The sequence below is a fragment of the Pygoscelis adeliae genome, unplaced genomic scaffold, assembly GCF_000699105.1.
Source record: "Pygoscelis adeliae isolate BGI_AS28 unplaced genomic scaffold, ASM69910v1 Scaffold22, whole genome shotgun sequence".
NCBI lineage: Eukaryota > Metazoa > Chordata > Aves > Sphenisciformes > Spheniscidae > Pygoscelis > Pygoscelis adeliae.
Genome location: NW_008824350.1, coordinates 188,099 through 203,673, shown reverse-complemented (window position 1 = coordinate 203,673; position 15,575 = coordinate 188,099). Strand labels below are relative to the sequence as shown.

The following is a 15,575-nucleotide window of genomic DNA, read 5'->3' as shown; positions in this document are numbered from 1 at the left end:
AAAAAAAAAAAAATCTAAACTGAAATCTGTCTGATAATCTATCTGAAGTTTAACTTGAGTTCTTCGGTTTTTACCTTCTGCAGTGGAATTAGCCAGCTGGAGATAGTTATTCTGAGTGCTGAATTCTTATATCCTTGTGGTGAGAGGAGAGGAGTGCAGTGAGAAGACATTTTGTGATCTCAAGGACAGTTTCAGTTGATTCATTTTGTCAACAAGGGAAAGATTGAAAAGTTTGCCTTATGCATCTTTATGCCTAAGGAGCAGCCATGCTTGGCGGAAAATGATGGGAATGACCTCCTGATGATGTTTTCTTCATTCATTTTTGTTAGAGCTGTGTTTTTTGCTATTTTATGATGCATGAGATGGCAAGGTTATTTTTAAACAGTTTAAGTCAATACTGAAGTTAACATAGGTACTGAACAGGAAAACAAGGATTAATTCTTTTCAGTGTTATGAATAAATCTTCCAAAATGGGTTCCCATATGCATGGTACTCTTCAATGGCTCTTGTGAACATGTTCATGTCAGATATCCAGCATATTTTTCTCATGACACTGAATTTAGGATTCAGTGCCTTTTCACAGAATCACAGAGTGGTCGAGGCTGGAAGGGACCTCTGGAGGTCGTGTGGTCCAACTCCCCTACTCAAGCAGGGCCACCTAGAGCCAGTTGCCCCGAACCATGTCCAGATGGCTTTTGAATATCTCCAAGGAGGGAGACTCCACAACCTGTGCCAGTGCTTGGTAATGCTCACAGTAAAAAAGTGTTGTTCAGAGGGAATCTCCTGTGTTCCAGTGTGTGCCCATTGCCTCTTGTCCTGTCACTGGGCATTGCTGAAAAGAGCCTGGCTCTATCTTCCTTGCACCCTTCCTTCAGGTTTTTATATACACTGATAAGATCCCCCTTCTCCCCCACCCAAGCCTTCTCTTTGCGAGGATAAACAGTCCCATCTCTCAGCCCTTCCTCATAGAAGAGATGCTCCAGTCTCTTAATCATCTTTATGGCCCTTCATTGGACTCTCTCCAGTATGTCCATGTCTGTCTTGTATTGGAGAGCCCAGAACTGGACACAGGATTCCAGGTGTGGCCTCACAAGTGCCGATGTCCAAATTTTAATACTGATATGAAGGGCCTTGAATGGCAAGCGTAGAAGTTCTTGAGGATTGTTTTAGGTTTTTGGCTTTCAGCTGAGCCTTTAAACAGTGGCACTAGCAGTGCTGTGAGCACAAGTCATTGCTGCTGTACCTTCAGAATAGGTAATGTTAGTCTTAACCCACAGGTCACAAGGTAGCTTTTTGTTTCTCCTTTCTTATCTCCCTGTAGGAGCTGCGCACATGGGAAGAAGAGCTGACTCGTGCTGCTGTTGAACAGAAGAACCATGAGGAGTTGCTACGAAGGCGGGAACAGGAGCTGGCAGAACGCGAGATTGACATCCTGGAAAGGGAACTCAACATCATCATCCACCAGCTGTGTCAGGAGAAGCCTCGGGTGAAGAAACGCATGGGAAAGTTCAAGAGGAACCGCCTCAAGTTAAAAGATGGCAATCATATCAGCCTGCCTTCAGGTTGGTGACGTGTTAGGCTGTGTCAGGTGAAATGGGAGGAACAGGCGAACCTGTAGCTTTGGTAGCTCCTTTCTACTGATACTTACGCATTAGAAAGTATTGGATGTACTTTGGGAAAAACATGCCTCTTTGGGATCAAGAAACTAAGTTTGCTCTTGTGGCTAGCATTCCCCAAAGTTTCAAGGCTGGGGCATGCTGTATGAAGGCTAGAAGTAAATTTGAGGTGTTACGTGTTTGTTAGTCAATGGCTGAATATGGTTCACATAAAAATGTTGATGTTGCAGTTTAACATGTTAATACTCAAAATGATCAATTTAATAAAGGATGTACATAAAAATGGTGGAGGTTCTCGCTCTGGGAATATTTTACATAATGCTGCAGCAGAAACCATAATCTACTGATTTTCTTGGTGCAACAATCTAAAAATTACCAAAAATACATTGATAGCTGTGAGACTACAACCCTACATTGCTAGTTCATATGTGAACTCATATTAACACACAAGTGACCTCTAATACCACCCTCCTTGAAAAAGTGTTAAATATTGGTGAGGTGTCAGGGAAGTCAGTCTTAAGAGTGAAGATGGTGATTTTCAGAAATATTGAATCCTTAGCATTTCTGCTGCAGATTCTGTATGGAGATTCAAATTTGTAAAAGAATAAAAGTGTGGGTTTTGTAAATCACCTAAGGCTCATCATTAAGGATGATGTCTTACACTGTATTCTTTGTTTTCTGAGAGAGATTGGCTGTTCAGAAGAGCAATGATGATAAAACGTGCATGTTAATTATGCTTTTCTTCAGGTCTGTAAACATCTATTGCTGGTGGGTTTGCTCAGATTAAGAAACTGAGAGATAAGGTGAAAGGAATTTATACAGGGATATACTTTGGCATAAATGTCAGTCAACACATGGGGATCTATGTGTGTATGTATCTCACACGTACACTAAGAAGAAATACCTTCATGAGTGTGACCGCACCTCTTTGTTCTGAGGTCTTTGTAACTGCATGTATGACGGGGGATAGCAATTAGCTGTAAAACTTCACTTCTACATAGATCCTGTAAATTGTGCTCTTTGAAAGTTACCATAAATTATTATTTCTTTTTTCTTATATCAAAAAAAGAATTTTAACTGTGTCTTTCTGCTTTTGTCTTGATTTTTTTTCTTTTTCTTTTGATAAACAGATTTCCAGCATAAATTCACTGTGCAGGCTTCTCCAACAATGGATAAAAGGAAAAGCTTGATCAGTAGCTGTTCCAGCCCTCCTGCAAGCCCTACCATTATTCCCAGACTCAGGGCCATACAGTGTAAGGAGCTCAATGTAGTATTGAATTTGGGAAATGTGCAGTCTAATCAGCGTGGTAAGATGCCAAGATTCCATATCTAGGACAGGACTGTAAAAAAAAAAAAAAGTTCCTAAAATGTTTGCCTTGTGCCCTGCATGTATGCATTTAGAGAGAAAAATGGAGTGTGTTGGTGATGGGGGGGAGTATCACCTTCTTTGGAGTCCAAACCTTAATTACCCAAGTTCTTGAAATATTGCTGTTTGATTGTATAGAAAATACGTTCCTTAGGTGTACAGGTTAATTTTTAAAAATACTAATTTGCAGAATAGATTTGTGAAACATTATTGAAGTGGATTCAGTTACTGTTGGAAGGAAAGAAAAACAAGGGCACTTGTCATGAAAATAGTGTTCCCAAAATAAAACAGAATTAGGCAGACAAGCATGTATTAGAAGTATGAAAGGGATGTTAATTAATGTGTAATGTTTGTATTGAATATCATGACACTTGTGTGTCTGGTATCAAACTGGTGGTTCTAAAAGAGAAACCAGTGATGGAATAAAGCTGTAAAGCCTATCTATACTAATTTTGAAGGGATCTGGTTGTTAGATTTGTGTTGATAAATGATTAGAATTATGGGAAAGAAGCCTGAATGGATGTTTTCATTACTATTCCTGTTCTGGCCTATATTTTATTCTTTATGTTGCTATGGAACCAATTTTTTAATTTGTGTATCTGTTTTTCTTTCCCATTTTCCACTGTTCTTCCCACTTGTGAAGTGACTCCTTCTGAAAGCAGTAAAACGTGGGGACGAAGCTCAGTCCTTCCAAAGGAGGAAGGAGAGGAAGAAGAGAAGAGAGGCCAGAAGAAAAAGGGACGCACTTGGGGACCGAGCTCACTTTGTCACAAGGAGCTAGGTGCAGGAGAAGATGGGTAAGAGAGGGCCTGGAACCAGACTGGTTTCCAGGTTCTAAAACTGGTTATGAGCTGGCTCACAGGAGATTTGCCTATCCTCTTGCAAACACTTCTGCTTCCAAACTTACTTGCTGTACCAGAGATGTTAAAGATTCAGAAGAGATTACAAAACTGCATTGCATTCAGTCCCTTGCTAGAGATCCAGCACTGACTGATGCTTTCACTGTCTGCTATTACCTTGTTATGTGTATTTGTAAGCAGTAGAACTTCTTAGCTGTGCAAAACTGTTTCTCTAGTAGCTTTTCTTTATTTTCAGGCTCAATTTTCTGTAGTTTCATATCATATCTGAAACTACTTCTCTCTTACAACTCCCAGCTATGCTTTTTCTTGTCTTAAATGTTATTATTTAAAAAGTATCCCATAGAGCCAGGCAAATATCTTCTCTTTAGGCTTTTGAAAAGGACACGTACCTTGAGTGAATACATCCTGAAAGTGATTTTAGCAGATACAGGTTGTACCTCTATTTCTATAGATTCTTGTTCTGTGGCTTCTTTTTTTTTTATGTGTGAATTATTTGTACCAGGACTCCAATGGATCATTGTCGAAATGCTGTGTTAAACATAGTATTTTGATCTTCTAAGAGGTTTGAATGCCTTGTGATTTTTAGTGGAGTTTGAAGCTTTTTCCCCTGCTAAATTGATAGTTTGACCCTTGCCATATTTTTAAACAGGGAAAATAAAATAACTGGTTATAATTTATCTTTAGTATTATGTGCTCAGGTGTGAAATTCCTGGAAAATAGATGTTTACATAATGCATCACTATTGCAGGCCTCTGCAAGAGGGCCTGGATCTAAGTGTTCTAATGACCTTAAAATATGTTCTCCATCGAAGGTACTCTTGACATGCTAACAGGGCAGTGTGGAGGAAGCTTCTTTGACTGCTGCCTATGCTTTACCTATGTTATAGATGAAGTATAGTATTCTGCAGAATTAAAACAGGTGTCACACTTTACAGCCATTATATAAAAGGGCAGGAGATCACTGAAGCTGGTAGAAAAACACTTCTGCCTTGAAATCATGTTCTTAGAATTCTGGGAATAAAGCTCTTCAATTTTCTGTTCATTATTGTACAGTCTGAAGCACTGAATTGCTTTTGGGCGCAGACAGCTGGAAAGGAGTTGCTTGCTAACCATGGTTGCTCTTAAAACTGTCCTGTTCTCTCTGAGATGTTCTACAGTATTTGTCACCTTTTCCAGGGAGACTCAATACAGCTATGGCATTTTGCAGAGTATCTGAAACATGATAGTGTTTCTGAGAAGGCAGTATGGTTAACATACAATGAACTACTCAGTCATGCCAGACTGCAGACTTTAATTTAAAGGGAGCAGAGTTTCAGTAAATGTTAGTGACTCAAAAGATAGTGCTTGCTATTTTTAGTATTTTTTAATTCTAATTTTAGAGGGTAGGGGGATAAAAATTGGGGTAAAGTGAAGAGCTAAATTTAGGATAGAAAAGTCCAGTTCAAGTCTTCTCCATGACACTGTACTGGTAGCAGCAGTGCTGCTATTCCAGCTGCGTACATGACTCTTTGATCAAGGGAACTTGAATCTTCATCTTTTTTATCACTTTCCATGTGTTGTCCACAGGAGGTAATTTGAAATTTATGCAAGAATTACATTGTGGGAATTGCAATGAAATTCTCTAGCATGAGTAAACTGACCTATAATTAACACCAAGTAAAGGCAGTCATGAAAATATTATACAGTGATTATTCACCCTTTTGCATTTATCTTTGAGCATACAGAATATGCACAGCCGCAGAAGGTTGCTGTGCTGAATTGCAGAGACTGGATGAAGCTTTATGTTGGACTAGTGTTGTGACAGTTCAGTTGTGATTTTGTGGTATATTCTCAAGGATATATGGTGAAGTCTTAATTGTCTTTAAACTTGGCATTGATTAGTCTGACTGTTACTATGACATGGGTGATCTTTACCCTGTTTAAGTTTTCATGCTGGTGGTATTGATTTTTACGGAAGGTGACACTGCATGTGGGGTAGTCATAGTCCTTTAGCATTTATCTCTTAAAATCTTGCAAGCTAAATAGGGGTGAGCCTGGGAACAGACACTTTTTATTCATGACAGTATTGTATTAATGCCTCAACATGGTGTTACAAAATGGTATTAAGACACCAGATGCTGTCTTACAGTTGTAGGGAAGCTTTTTGCAATTTGCTGAGCAAATAAGCCTTGTCACCTTATCACTCCTGAAGAGAGGTGCTTTTGACTTCCCAGTAGAAAAAGGCAACAGAGCAGTAACTCAACCATAATACAACAAACAGAGTAATAACCTTCCTGTTATTTAGTCTAAATAGATTACAGGTAAGAAGTCTTTAGGTTCCTGAATTGTCATGTTGGTGACTGAAATATACAGTTTTGCTGCTACTGCTTTCAAATCATTCCAGTTGCTCTTTCCTTGGAGCAGTAACAGGTAATACTGCTGTAGTAGGAATGTACTCTAAGTCAGCATGTTTTGAATTGTTTTCAAATGCACACTACTGTCTAATTAAGAGGATGTACAGCTATCCTCTGCACAGGTCTTCAGGGTCTGCTTGTAATTTGGGGGGGAGAGAGAAGGAGCGAAAAATAAAAGGGAAGGACGAAGATTTTAGAACCTTGAGGCGAATGTAGCAGGCCTTGAAATTATTCTGGTAGCTATTTATCTTTCTGTTCAGATTGAGCTTTTGTCAGTAACAGCAAATCTTCAGTCTGTTTTTTGCAAGGGAAGATTGCTCTGAGAAATCATAAGGAAGCAATCTAAATTGTTGTGTCCTGCTGTACAATAAAGGGCAATTGCCAAGACCCTTTAGATAACTATGACTGTAAAGTGAAGGCAAAACTGAAGATTATTGCTGCCTATCACTTACAACTTTGCTATCTCTGCATATAGAGAACAGAGTATATGTTTTCCTAGCTCCATGGAAGTGCTCCCTTCCTCAATAGTTGTCTACCCATATTGTAGGAGCTTTGACATTTACTTTTGGAGGTGATCACACTGCTAACATGGTTTGGTTTTACTCACCAACTTTCCCTTAATATGCTGCTCTATTTATAGTATTTATCCTAACTATGCATGTTCTACACATGGATAATTTAGATACAACATACATTATTTGGTGGGTTGTGTTGCATAGCTGAGTATAATATGGAGGGAGTAAATCAGAACAGATCCACACACTGAATTGCATCTCTGTTGTAAAACTGTGTGGTTGTATGTCTTGACAAGTAGGATTCAGCACTGTGCTGTCTGGATTGAAGTTCATAGCAGGGTACTGCATGTGCCAGAATGGTTAATGGGGGGAAAATGATGGACTTTCAAGACAGTTGAGAACTGCACAGGATACTTTTAGTGTAATGCCTATAGCACGGTCATCAACCAACTGAACATGTGCTGAATCAAGTTTAGGCCTTGTGACCTTGCTATAGCAATATAGTTTGGTGACAAGTAGGGCATCCCAGTTAGGTAGAGAATAGAGGAAAAATACATACCAAGGCAAAAAAAAAAAAAGATACAAAACTTTGAAATCCTGCAATGGAAGCCATCTTAGAAATGCAGAGTGATTCTGGTGAAAAAATAAGAATCATGAGACATAATTTCTGTATGTTCATATCCTTCTTTCTCTGTAAGGGAAGGATTGTAATGAATTGTGTGTCTTATCAAAGAACAATGCAAGTTAGTAATGGAGCTGGAAGAGGTCTCATCTCCGAAGTTTTCTGTTCTTTCAATAACAAGTCGATGCTCTTGTGTGTCTAGTTGAGATCATTCAGACTATCCATACATCTTTTTACACCTTTCATTCAATTTCTATCCTAGGTGTATGTTAGCTTTTCACCAACACTACAACGTGTTTCACCTTGGAGGTTGGAGAAAGGCACCAGAAATCTCCCAGTTCAGACTGTGTTGATAACTGAACAATAAAACTTTGCTAAGTGCTTATGTCAGAAAGTTGTGCTGCTTACTAAAGTTTTTTTCTGATGTCATGAAAGTACTGCAGGGAACAAATAGGATGATGGTAATAAATACCTATGAACGAGGACTACTAATAATCTTGGGTGCCTTGTGACATATGGAGGTGATGTCGAAGTAGGAATTTGGTTTGGGGTTTTTCACTTGTTTGTTTTTGTGGGTTTTGGGTGGTTTTGTCTGTAAGTAAAAGAAACAATGGCATGATTTATGATTTTAGTTACCTGTTTTTCCATAATCTAGAACTTACGGTTTTAACTGTACTTCAGTGCAGTGTTTTCTTTAGAGGAGAAATGTTGGGCTTTATAATATAAAGGCATGACTTCGCTGTTACGATGACTTCAGCATATTATTGTCCCAGCGGGTGATCTTTGACTTTCATTGTTCATTTGTATTTCACATGGAAATGTTTTTGGAGATATTTTCCCCTGCTCCTGCTAAGCACTTTATTTTTTACCTGCCATGGTAGGTTTGCCTTGGTTTAAAAAGAAAATCTGATCTTTGTAGTGGTGTTTTCTATTATTCTGCATTCATAGCTGTTGGTTATCAGCAGAGGTCTTTTGATTGCCATGGTGTAACAAATGAGGGGACTTTTTGACTTTTTTTGTATTTTAAGGTGCTGTAAAGATGTTGCAAAATGTCTTGCTGTGGGAAGACTTCAAATCTATGTAATTAGAGATGGATACATGCATACCCAAAGTAAAGCGATAGAGAATATAGAAGGGGGAATGAAAATTGGTTGTGAGCATGGTACATTTTTCTCCCATCTTTCTACTATTTCAGTCTGAAAGCTCTGGTAGAAGGATACAAACAGTGGTCATCCAGTGCACCGAACCTTGGGAAGATCCAGAGAACTGCACCTGCTTTTCCAGGATTCACCAGCTTAGCAGAGATGGGTAAAGGAATTCCCTGGACTTTATATTCTCATCCCCACTTCCATTCATGTTTGAACGAACCTCTCCTTTCCTGACCTTTACCTGGTACCTTACAGTAATGTTCTCATTTTGGTGGTATCCATTTTTCTTTTATTCTTTGTGAAGTAACTACTTTCTCCTTCTGGATTTTCTTTTTGTTCACTTCTCTGCTTGTGCTTCTTATCTGTCAAGCTAACAAGCTTCTCTTAATTCCCCTCTAGCTCCATGCTACCTCTCAGCTCCTTTCCTGTTAATGATAGTTACATGTGCAGCATGGTTACACCTTCACTTGCAAGGAGAGATCCTTAAAATTTTCCTACCTTTTGCTCCTGACTCCCAAACATACAAATTTACTCTAGAAGTATCTGAGGTTATTGTGGTTTAACTACTCGCTCACCTTCCCTCCTCACCCCACCCCCAGTGGGATGGGGGAGAGAATCAGAAGAGCAAAAGTAAGAAAAATTGTGGGTTGAGATAAGAACAGTTTAATATTTGAAATAATACAATAATAATAATAACAACAACAACAATAATAAATTGTAATGGAAAGTAAAACAACGAGAGAGAGAGAGGGGAACAAAACCCAGGAAGGAAAAAAAAACACCACAAAAAAACCCCAAAAAACCAAGAGGTGATGCAACTGCTCGCCGACCGACGCCCAGCCAGTCCCCAAACAGCGATCACTGTCCCCTGGCCAACTCTCCCCAGCTTATATACTGAGCATGACATCACATGGTATGGAATGTCCCTTTGGCCAGTTTGGGTCAGCTGTCCTGGCTGTGCCCCCTCCCAGCTTCTTGTGCACCTCCAGCCTTCTCAGTCGGCAGAGCATGGGAAGCTGAAAAGTCCTTGACTAGTGTAAGCACTACCTAGCCACAACTAAAACATCGGTGTGTTATCAACATTGTTCTCATCCTAAATCCACAACACAGCACTGTACCAGCTACTAGGAAGAAAATTAACTCTGTCCCAGCCGAAACCAGGACAGAGGTACAGATTGCTTCTGAAATGCTGTTCTGCAATTGATCCCAAATAGATTAATGTGTCACTAATTTCTTCCACTTTGATAGTGTTAGGCTGAGATAAGTAACAAGACAATCTGCTTTGGAGACAATAGCCTGTGAGTATTTGGCTGTTGGTGAATGATGCTTGCAATGAGGACAGTTGCATCTTCTGAGGAGAAGCTTATTTTCATGTATATTTGTAAGATGGTGAAATTTGCCAGTGAAAACATTACATCCATGCAAAGTCTGTTTACATTTGCTTTCTAGATGATGAAGACAGCGAATGTCTTAATGGGGAGGGCAAAGCGCACCCTTCACCTGGGCACAATCAGTCGTACCTCTGCATCCCATTTCAGAAGAATGAAGACTGGGATGGCCCTTCTAGTGATGCCAATGAGGAGTCCACCCCTGTGAACTCTGCTACTAGTACCCCACAGCTGACACCCACCAACAGCCTCAAACGTAGTGGCTCCCACCACAAGCGATGTGAGATTGCATTGCTTGGCTGTGGAGCAGTGCTAGCTGCTGCAGGCCTGGGTTTTGATCTGTTAGAAGCAGGGAAGTGTCAGCTGCTGATTGAGGAGGAGCCAGAGGCACCCAAGGAAGAGAAGAAGAAGCGTGACAGCATTTTCCAGAGAGCTGGACGCCCACGCAGAAGCACTAGTCCACCTTCCCGAAAGATCTTCAAGAAAGAGGATCCCATGTTGTTGCTAGGCGAGCCATCCACATCCCTCACCCTTCTTTCCCTGTCTTCCATTTCGGAATGTAATTCCACTCGCTCCCTGCTGCGCTCAGACAGTGATGAGATTGTGGTGTATGAAATGCCTGTCAGCCCAGTGACAGTCAAGGCTCCCTTGCCAGCCATTACCAACCCACTAGTCAATGTCCAGATCGAGAGGTTCAAACAAGACCCCAACCAGTCCCTGACTCCCACACATGTGACGGTCTCTTCCCACACGCAGCAAAGCGGGCACAGGCGCACACCTTCTGATGGTGCCATCAAAGGGAGTGGACTAGTTGTCAATGGGTGCCCAACCAGTGGATGCCCTTCCAGTAGCTGTTTAACTGGAGCCCTGGGAGCAGGTAGGTTTTCAGCCATCTTCCTTTTCCTCTCCAGAATAAAGACCCAAACGCTATAATTACTTGTTAGGAAGTAAACATGTTGCTTATACAGCATCCATTGTGGTGGCCAGCCCACAGGAAGAGCTTATGGATGCTATCTTTACACAAATAATGAACAGAATAATGCAGTAAAGGTCTCTGTTCCAGCATCTCTGCGCTAAGGAACTCTCTCTGCTCCCCGGTGCTGCGAGGCACAGTGTAGTATTGTTTGTTAGACAAAGATGGTACCAAAGTACAAATATTGCACATTTTTAGCACTTCCTCGGGATTCCATCTCTATTGCCTTTATACGCTTGTTTGTATTGCTGTTACAATTTCAGAGTAAATTCTGATCTTTAAGGCAGTGAAAACTGCATCTCTGAAGCAGTTTGGGGCTGTGCCATTGTTGCTCTTATTCCTTTGCAAGCAAGAGGGATCTTCTGGGTAGGTATTGTTCTCACTGTTGCAGTCTTTAGGAGTGGCTGTGACTTGATAACTTAAAAAATGCTTTCCTGTTTTCTTGCCCTAGTAATTCAGAGAAAAAAAAAAGGACTAGAATAATAAATTAAAATCTGATTTAATTAGACTTTCCCCAATGGTAAAAACAAAATGTGAGGTTGTGGCTGCAGAATGGCAGCCTGCAGTAAAATGTGGGTTAATGCAGCTGAGAATACTCATTAAAATGGTATTCATGAAAATTTAAAAGTTATGTTGTGTTTATAAAAAACCAAACCAAAACACCCAAACACCATCCCCCACCCCTAAACAAAAACAAACCAGGAAGCATCCACAGTAGGTAGTGTTAAATGGCTCTTCCAGGAAGTTGGTCCTGCTCGCTGCAAACAGGTGTCACACGTCCTGCTGTGCAAGTGTCTCCCTGATCCATTCAAGCTGTTAATGGGTAGTGTGCCCTCCGAAGGATTTGGAGAGTCCTCACCTCTGGTAGGATGTCAAATCCGTGCTCTCCAGTCTGAAAACTGAAGAAAGCAAATGAGAGAATGAACAAAACTTGCTGCTTGTGCTAGGGCAGTGAAACAGGTGTCTTGCAACATGTTGAGAACAGTGTAGGGATAAAGAAGCCAGTTATTCACTTCAGATTGGTGTAATCTTGAAGATACAGAGTTTGTAGACTCTGAATGGAGGCTTTCTGCTTTGGAAATGTTTTCACAGTGTGCATACAATAAACTAAGATCTGTTGGAACCATTTAGCAGTGACATCTAACATGTTTTCCTTTTCTCTTATGTTCTTTGTTTTGGATAGGTGTATTAAAAACACCTAGTCCAAGTAGAGATCCCAATGAGGTCCCTCGCCTGCCAGACCCCAACCTTGTTTTTCCTCCAACCCCGAGACGATGGAATGCACAGCAGGACCCCACGCTGGAAAGACCCAAGACATTGGAGTTCCTGCCCCGGCCACGTCCTGCAGCCAGTCGGCAGCGGCTTGATCCCTGGTGGTTTGTGTCACCCAGCAATGCCAAGGGAGAATCTTCTGCCAACAGTTCAAGTACTGATACTCCAAGCAATCTGGACTCTTGTTTTGCTAGTAGCAGCAGCACTGTAGAAGAGAGACCTGGACTGCCTGCACTGCTTCCTTTGCAGGTGGGTCTTCCTGTAGAGGAACGGACACTGTTGGACATAGATGCTGAGGGGCAGAGCCAGGACAGCACCATTCCGCTATGCAGAAGTGAACTTAACACACACAAAGCTGCAGCATATGAACTCAAGCAAGAATTCTGGTCATAGTATGAAATCCACTGGGGACAGTGAGCCCCTCTAAATTCAATCCTACTTTTTGCACTGAGAATGCACTTTGAAGACAGATTAGATGGAGGGATGCTACAGAGATCATATGGTGCTGCCTCTGCTGAAGATGTGTTGTTCGACTGCCTGATTTTTGTCTGCAGTTGGATGAAACTTGGCAACTCCAAGCTGCTGACTTTTGCCGTGGGGTTTTTCTGTAGTCTTCCCTGCCCTCTTATTGCAGTTTGAATCTGCAATGAGCTAAAATTATCATATCAAAGTCTTTGTTACTGACCTTGTAGGATTTGGCACTTGCAGTAAGTATATTGGTATCTATCCTGGTATTAATCAGTATTTTCAAAACTCAAATATTATACTACAGCAGACACCAGTGTTTGATGTTTTCCCAAGGAATCCAGGACAGAAACAAGTAAATATCTGGAAACTACCTTCTCTGAAATGTATTCAGATCATTAGATAGGCCTGGGAATCATGGTACCCCCACTGAAGGAGCAGAAGTAGCTATATTAGACTCGCTTGTCCTCTTTCGCTCATCTCATAGTGCAAGGTGGAACAGATTGCAGAGGAAGGGCATGGCATCTCCACTGATGGAGGTCTTTGAGAACAGACTAACTAGACTGCTGGGAACGAGTAGGCGTAGTTGATCCTGGCTTCAAGGCAGGTTAGATGGACTTCAGTGATCTCTTGAGGTCCCTCTCAGCCCTATTTTTCTATGACCCTGTGCTTTCAAAAAGATGATGGTTTATGGTATGGCTGTTTACTCTAGCTTGCTTTTTTATTTCACACTTTGGTTCCATCAGCCTCCTTTTCCCACCCCTTGTATCCCAGGCTCATAGTCAAGCTGCCTCAGCTTTGGGAAGGGAATTAGCAGGAACTCTTTCTTTAAAGCTGTGTTGGCTTGCAGAAGTAAGTTATGTGTCCCCTCACTCTCCCCCCCCCCTTCCTGTTTTCTTCCTTTCTTATGCTTTTTAGGAGTGGCCCTTGAAACCCAAGACTGTTCTTATGCACACTGATACTTGTTTAAGGCTCTTTTGAAATTGAGGCTTGTTACTAGTTGGATTGTGCAAACAGGAATCAGAACATCTGGATTCTGTTTTATTTTGTCACTGACTCACTGTGTGACCTTGGGCAAATAATGTAACCTCTGTGCCTGAATTTCCCCATCTGTAAATAATAGGAATAATACCTACCTCACAGGGGGGAGGGGTTGGGACATATGTAATAGGTATAAAGTCCTTGAGATCTTTGAGTGAAAGGCACTATAGACATGTAAAACTTTATTCTTGTTCAAATATGTAAAAACTCCTAACTCTGGAGCAAGAACAGACCCCTGTCTTGAAGGAGGAAGTCACACAAATAGGGTGTGCCTATGCTCACAGTTTTCTCTACAGAGACTGTGAATGTGTCTGTGCCTCTGCAGGTGTATCTTACTGGCTTTAATGAGAGCTTCACTCTTCCCCAGTTTTGGCATTATAAATAAGGGATGTGGCCTTTATATGAGTGTAATAGGGTAGTCTGTTCTAATGCAGGGTACAGCATATCTGTTCACTCTTTTTGTACGGATCTGTGCTCATTTTGCTAATCTACTGACCATTTGGGTGCAAATAACTAATTTGACAGTGCTGCCAATGCAGTGCTCAACCTGTTAGGGCAGTCCAGTCCTGTTGTGAAGGCAGTGTAGCTGAACACTTCCTTGCAGCTGTCAGCACAGAGAACCTGTGTGTTTAGATGTTTGTCAGCTGATGTTAAAAACCAGCATGTGTGGGGAAGTACTGTACTTAAGGTTTTTCTAATTCTGTTTGAGGGCTAAAACCAGCATGTTGCCATTAGTCAAGTGCACCCTTTTTTTTCCCCAAGCAATTACAGTATGTTTTCATGTAGAAAGGTCACGCATTTCTTGTTTATCACATTCCATGAAACGTGCTAAATGGCAGAATTACTTTTTGCTGCCTTCCCCATTGAATACTCCAGACCTAGCCTTAATGATGCTACACTAGCTGCTGAAGCTGGATAGACTGTTGACTGTGTAGGCAAGGTATTCTGATGTGGGGCTAAGATACTTTAAAAAGAAAACTTACATTTCTGACACTTTTGGTAAAAGTAGACCTTTAGTGTTATTGATTTCTCAAGCACTCATCCTTTTGCTTTCCATTTCTGAAAACTCAGTTTGCGCTCCAGAGACTAAAAAAAAAGGCAAAACTCACCCAAACAGATGGTTAATTTAGATTGTGCTGTAGAAGCAAACTCAAGGAAAGCCCAGTCAGAGGCTGTATCAGAGGGACTTAAAAGCAGGAGATTAAAACTATCTATTTTTCATAGTCTCCCTTAACATTTTAAAAAGTCTGAAACAGAGCTGGATCAGCTGTTCTGAAGTAGTGTTTTCTATCCAAAAAGTATCATTACAAATGTCAGAGGAAGCATCATCTGCTCTGCAAAGACATCACCTGGAATAGCTCCATTCAAACAGAGATCTTCAAAATCCATTTACTTGCATGGAATGGGAGGTTACCTTTCTAGGTCACATTGTTTTAACTCAGGCTACTAAACTTTCTGATAGTTGGCCAGTTGCTTTCATCAAGTGAACCATAAGGTTTCTGTCAAGTTCCCAGCAGGCAAGACAGCTGTAAAGCCAAGTTGTTCTGTCACCTCTTACTTAGGAAAGTTGAAGATGAAGTATCAAAACCCATTCCACCTCTCTCCCTTTTAGATAATCACTTAGTGAAAGTGGTGCGTAGCTGACCTATTAGAAGTATTTTGCTCTTGAAGAGCATCTTCCCTAACACCAAATGGACGTTGCTACATCAGAGGAACTGGGTAGGACAGATGACAAGGAGTCAAGGATCCAGGGCAGGGTTTCCAATGTAGATATTCTCTATTACAAAGCTGCCAGAAAGACTAGGTAGTAGCATAATGTTTGGTGTTTGTTTTTTTTTTTTTTTAAACACTCCTTGGATGCAATTATCTTTATTGAATCTAGCATGTGAAATAAAATGAGGTAGTCTTTGAGCATCA

The 15,575-nt window shown here is 40.9% G+C and overlaps 1 protein-coding gene across 1 annotated transcript in view; it reads left to right on the top strand.

Annotated features, from left to right (window-relative positions):
• Positions 1 to 12,545, top strand: part of MAP3K9 (mitogen-activated protein kinase kinase kinase 9) — a 68,141-nt gene extending 55,596 nt beyond the window's left edge. Inside the window, exons 7-10 of the mRNA XM_009319177.1 lie at positions 3,626 to 3,779; positions 8,567 to 8,679; positions 9,969 to 10,784; positions 12,064 to 12,545. Of these exons, the coding sequence (XP_009317452.1) occupies positions 3,626 to 3,779; positions 8,567 to 8,679; positions 9,969 to 10,784; positions 12,064 to 12,545 (1,565 nt within the window). The remainder of the gene's footprint in view (positions 1 to 3,625; positions 3,780 to 8,566; positions 8,680 to 9,968; positions 10,785 to 12,063) is intronic.
• The last annotated feature ends 3,030 nt before the right edge of the window (positions 12,546 to 15,575 follow it).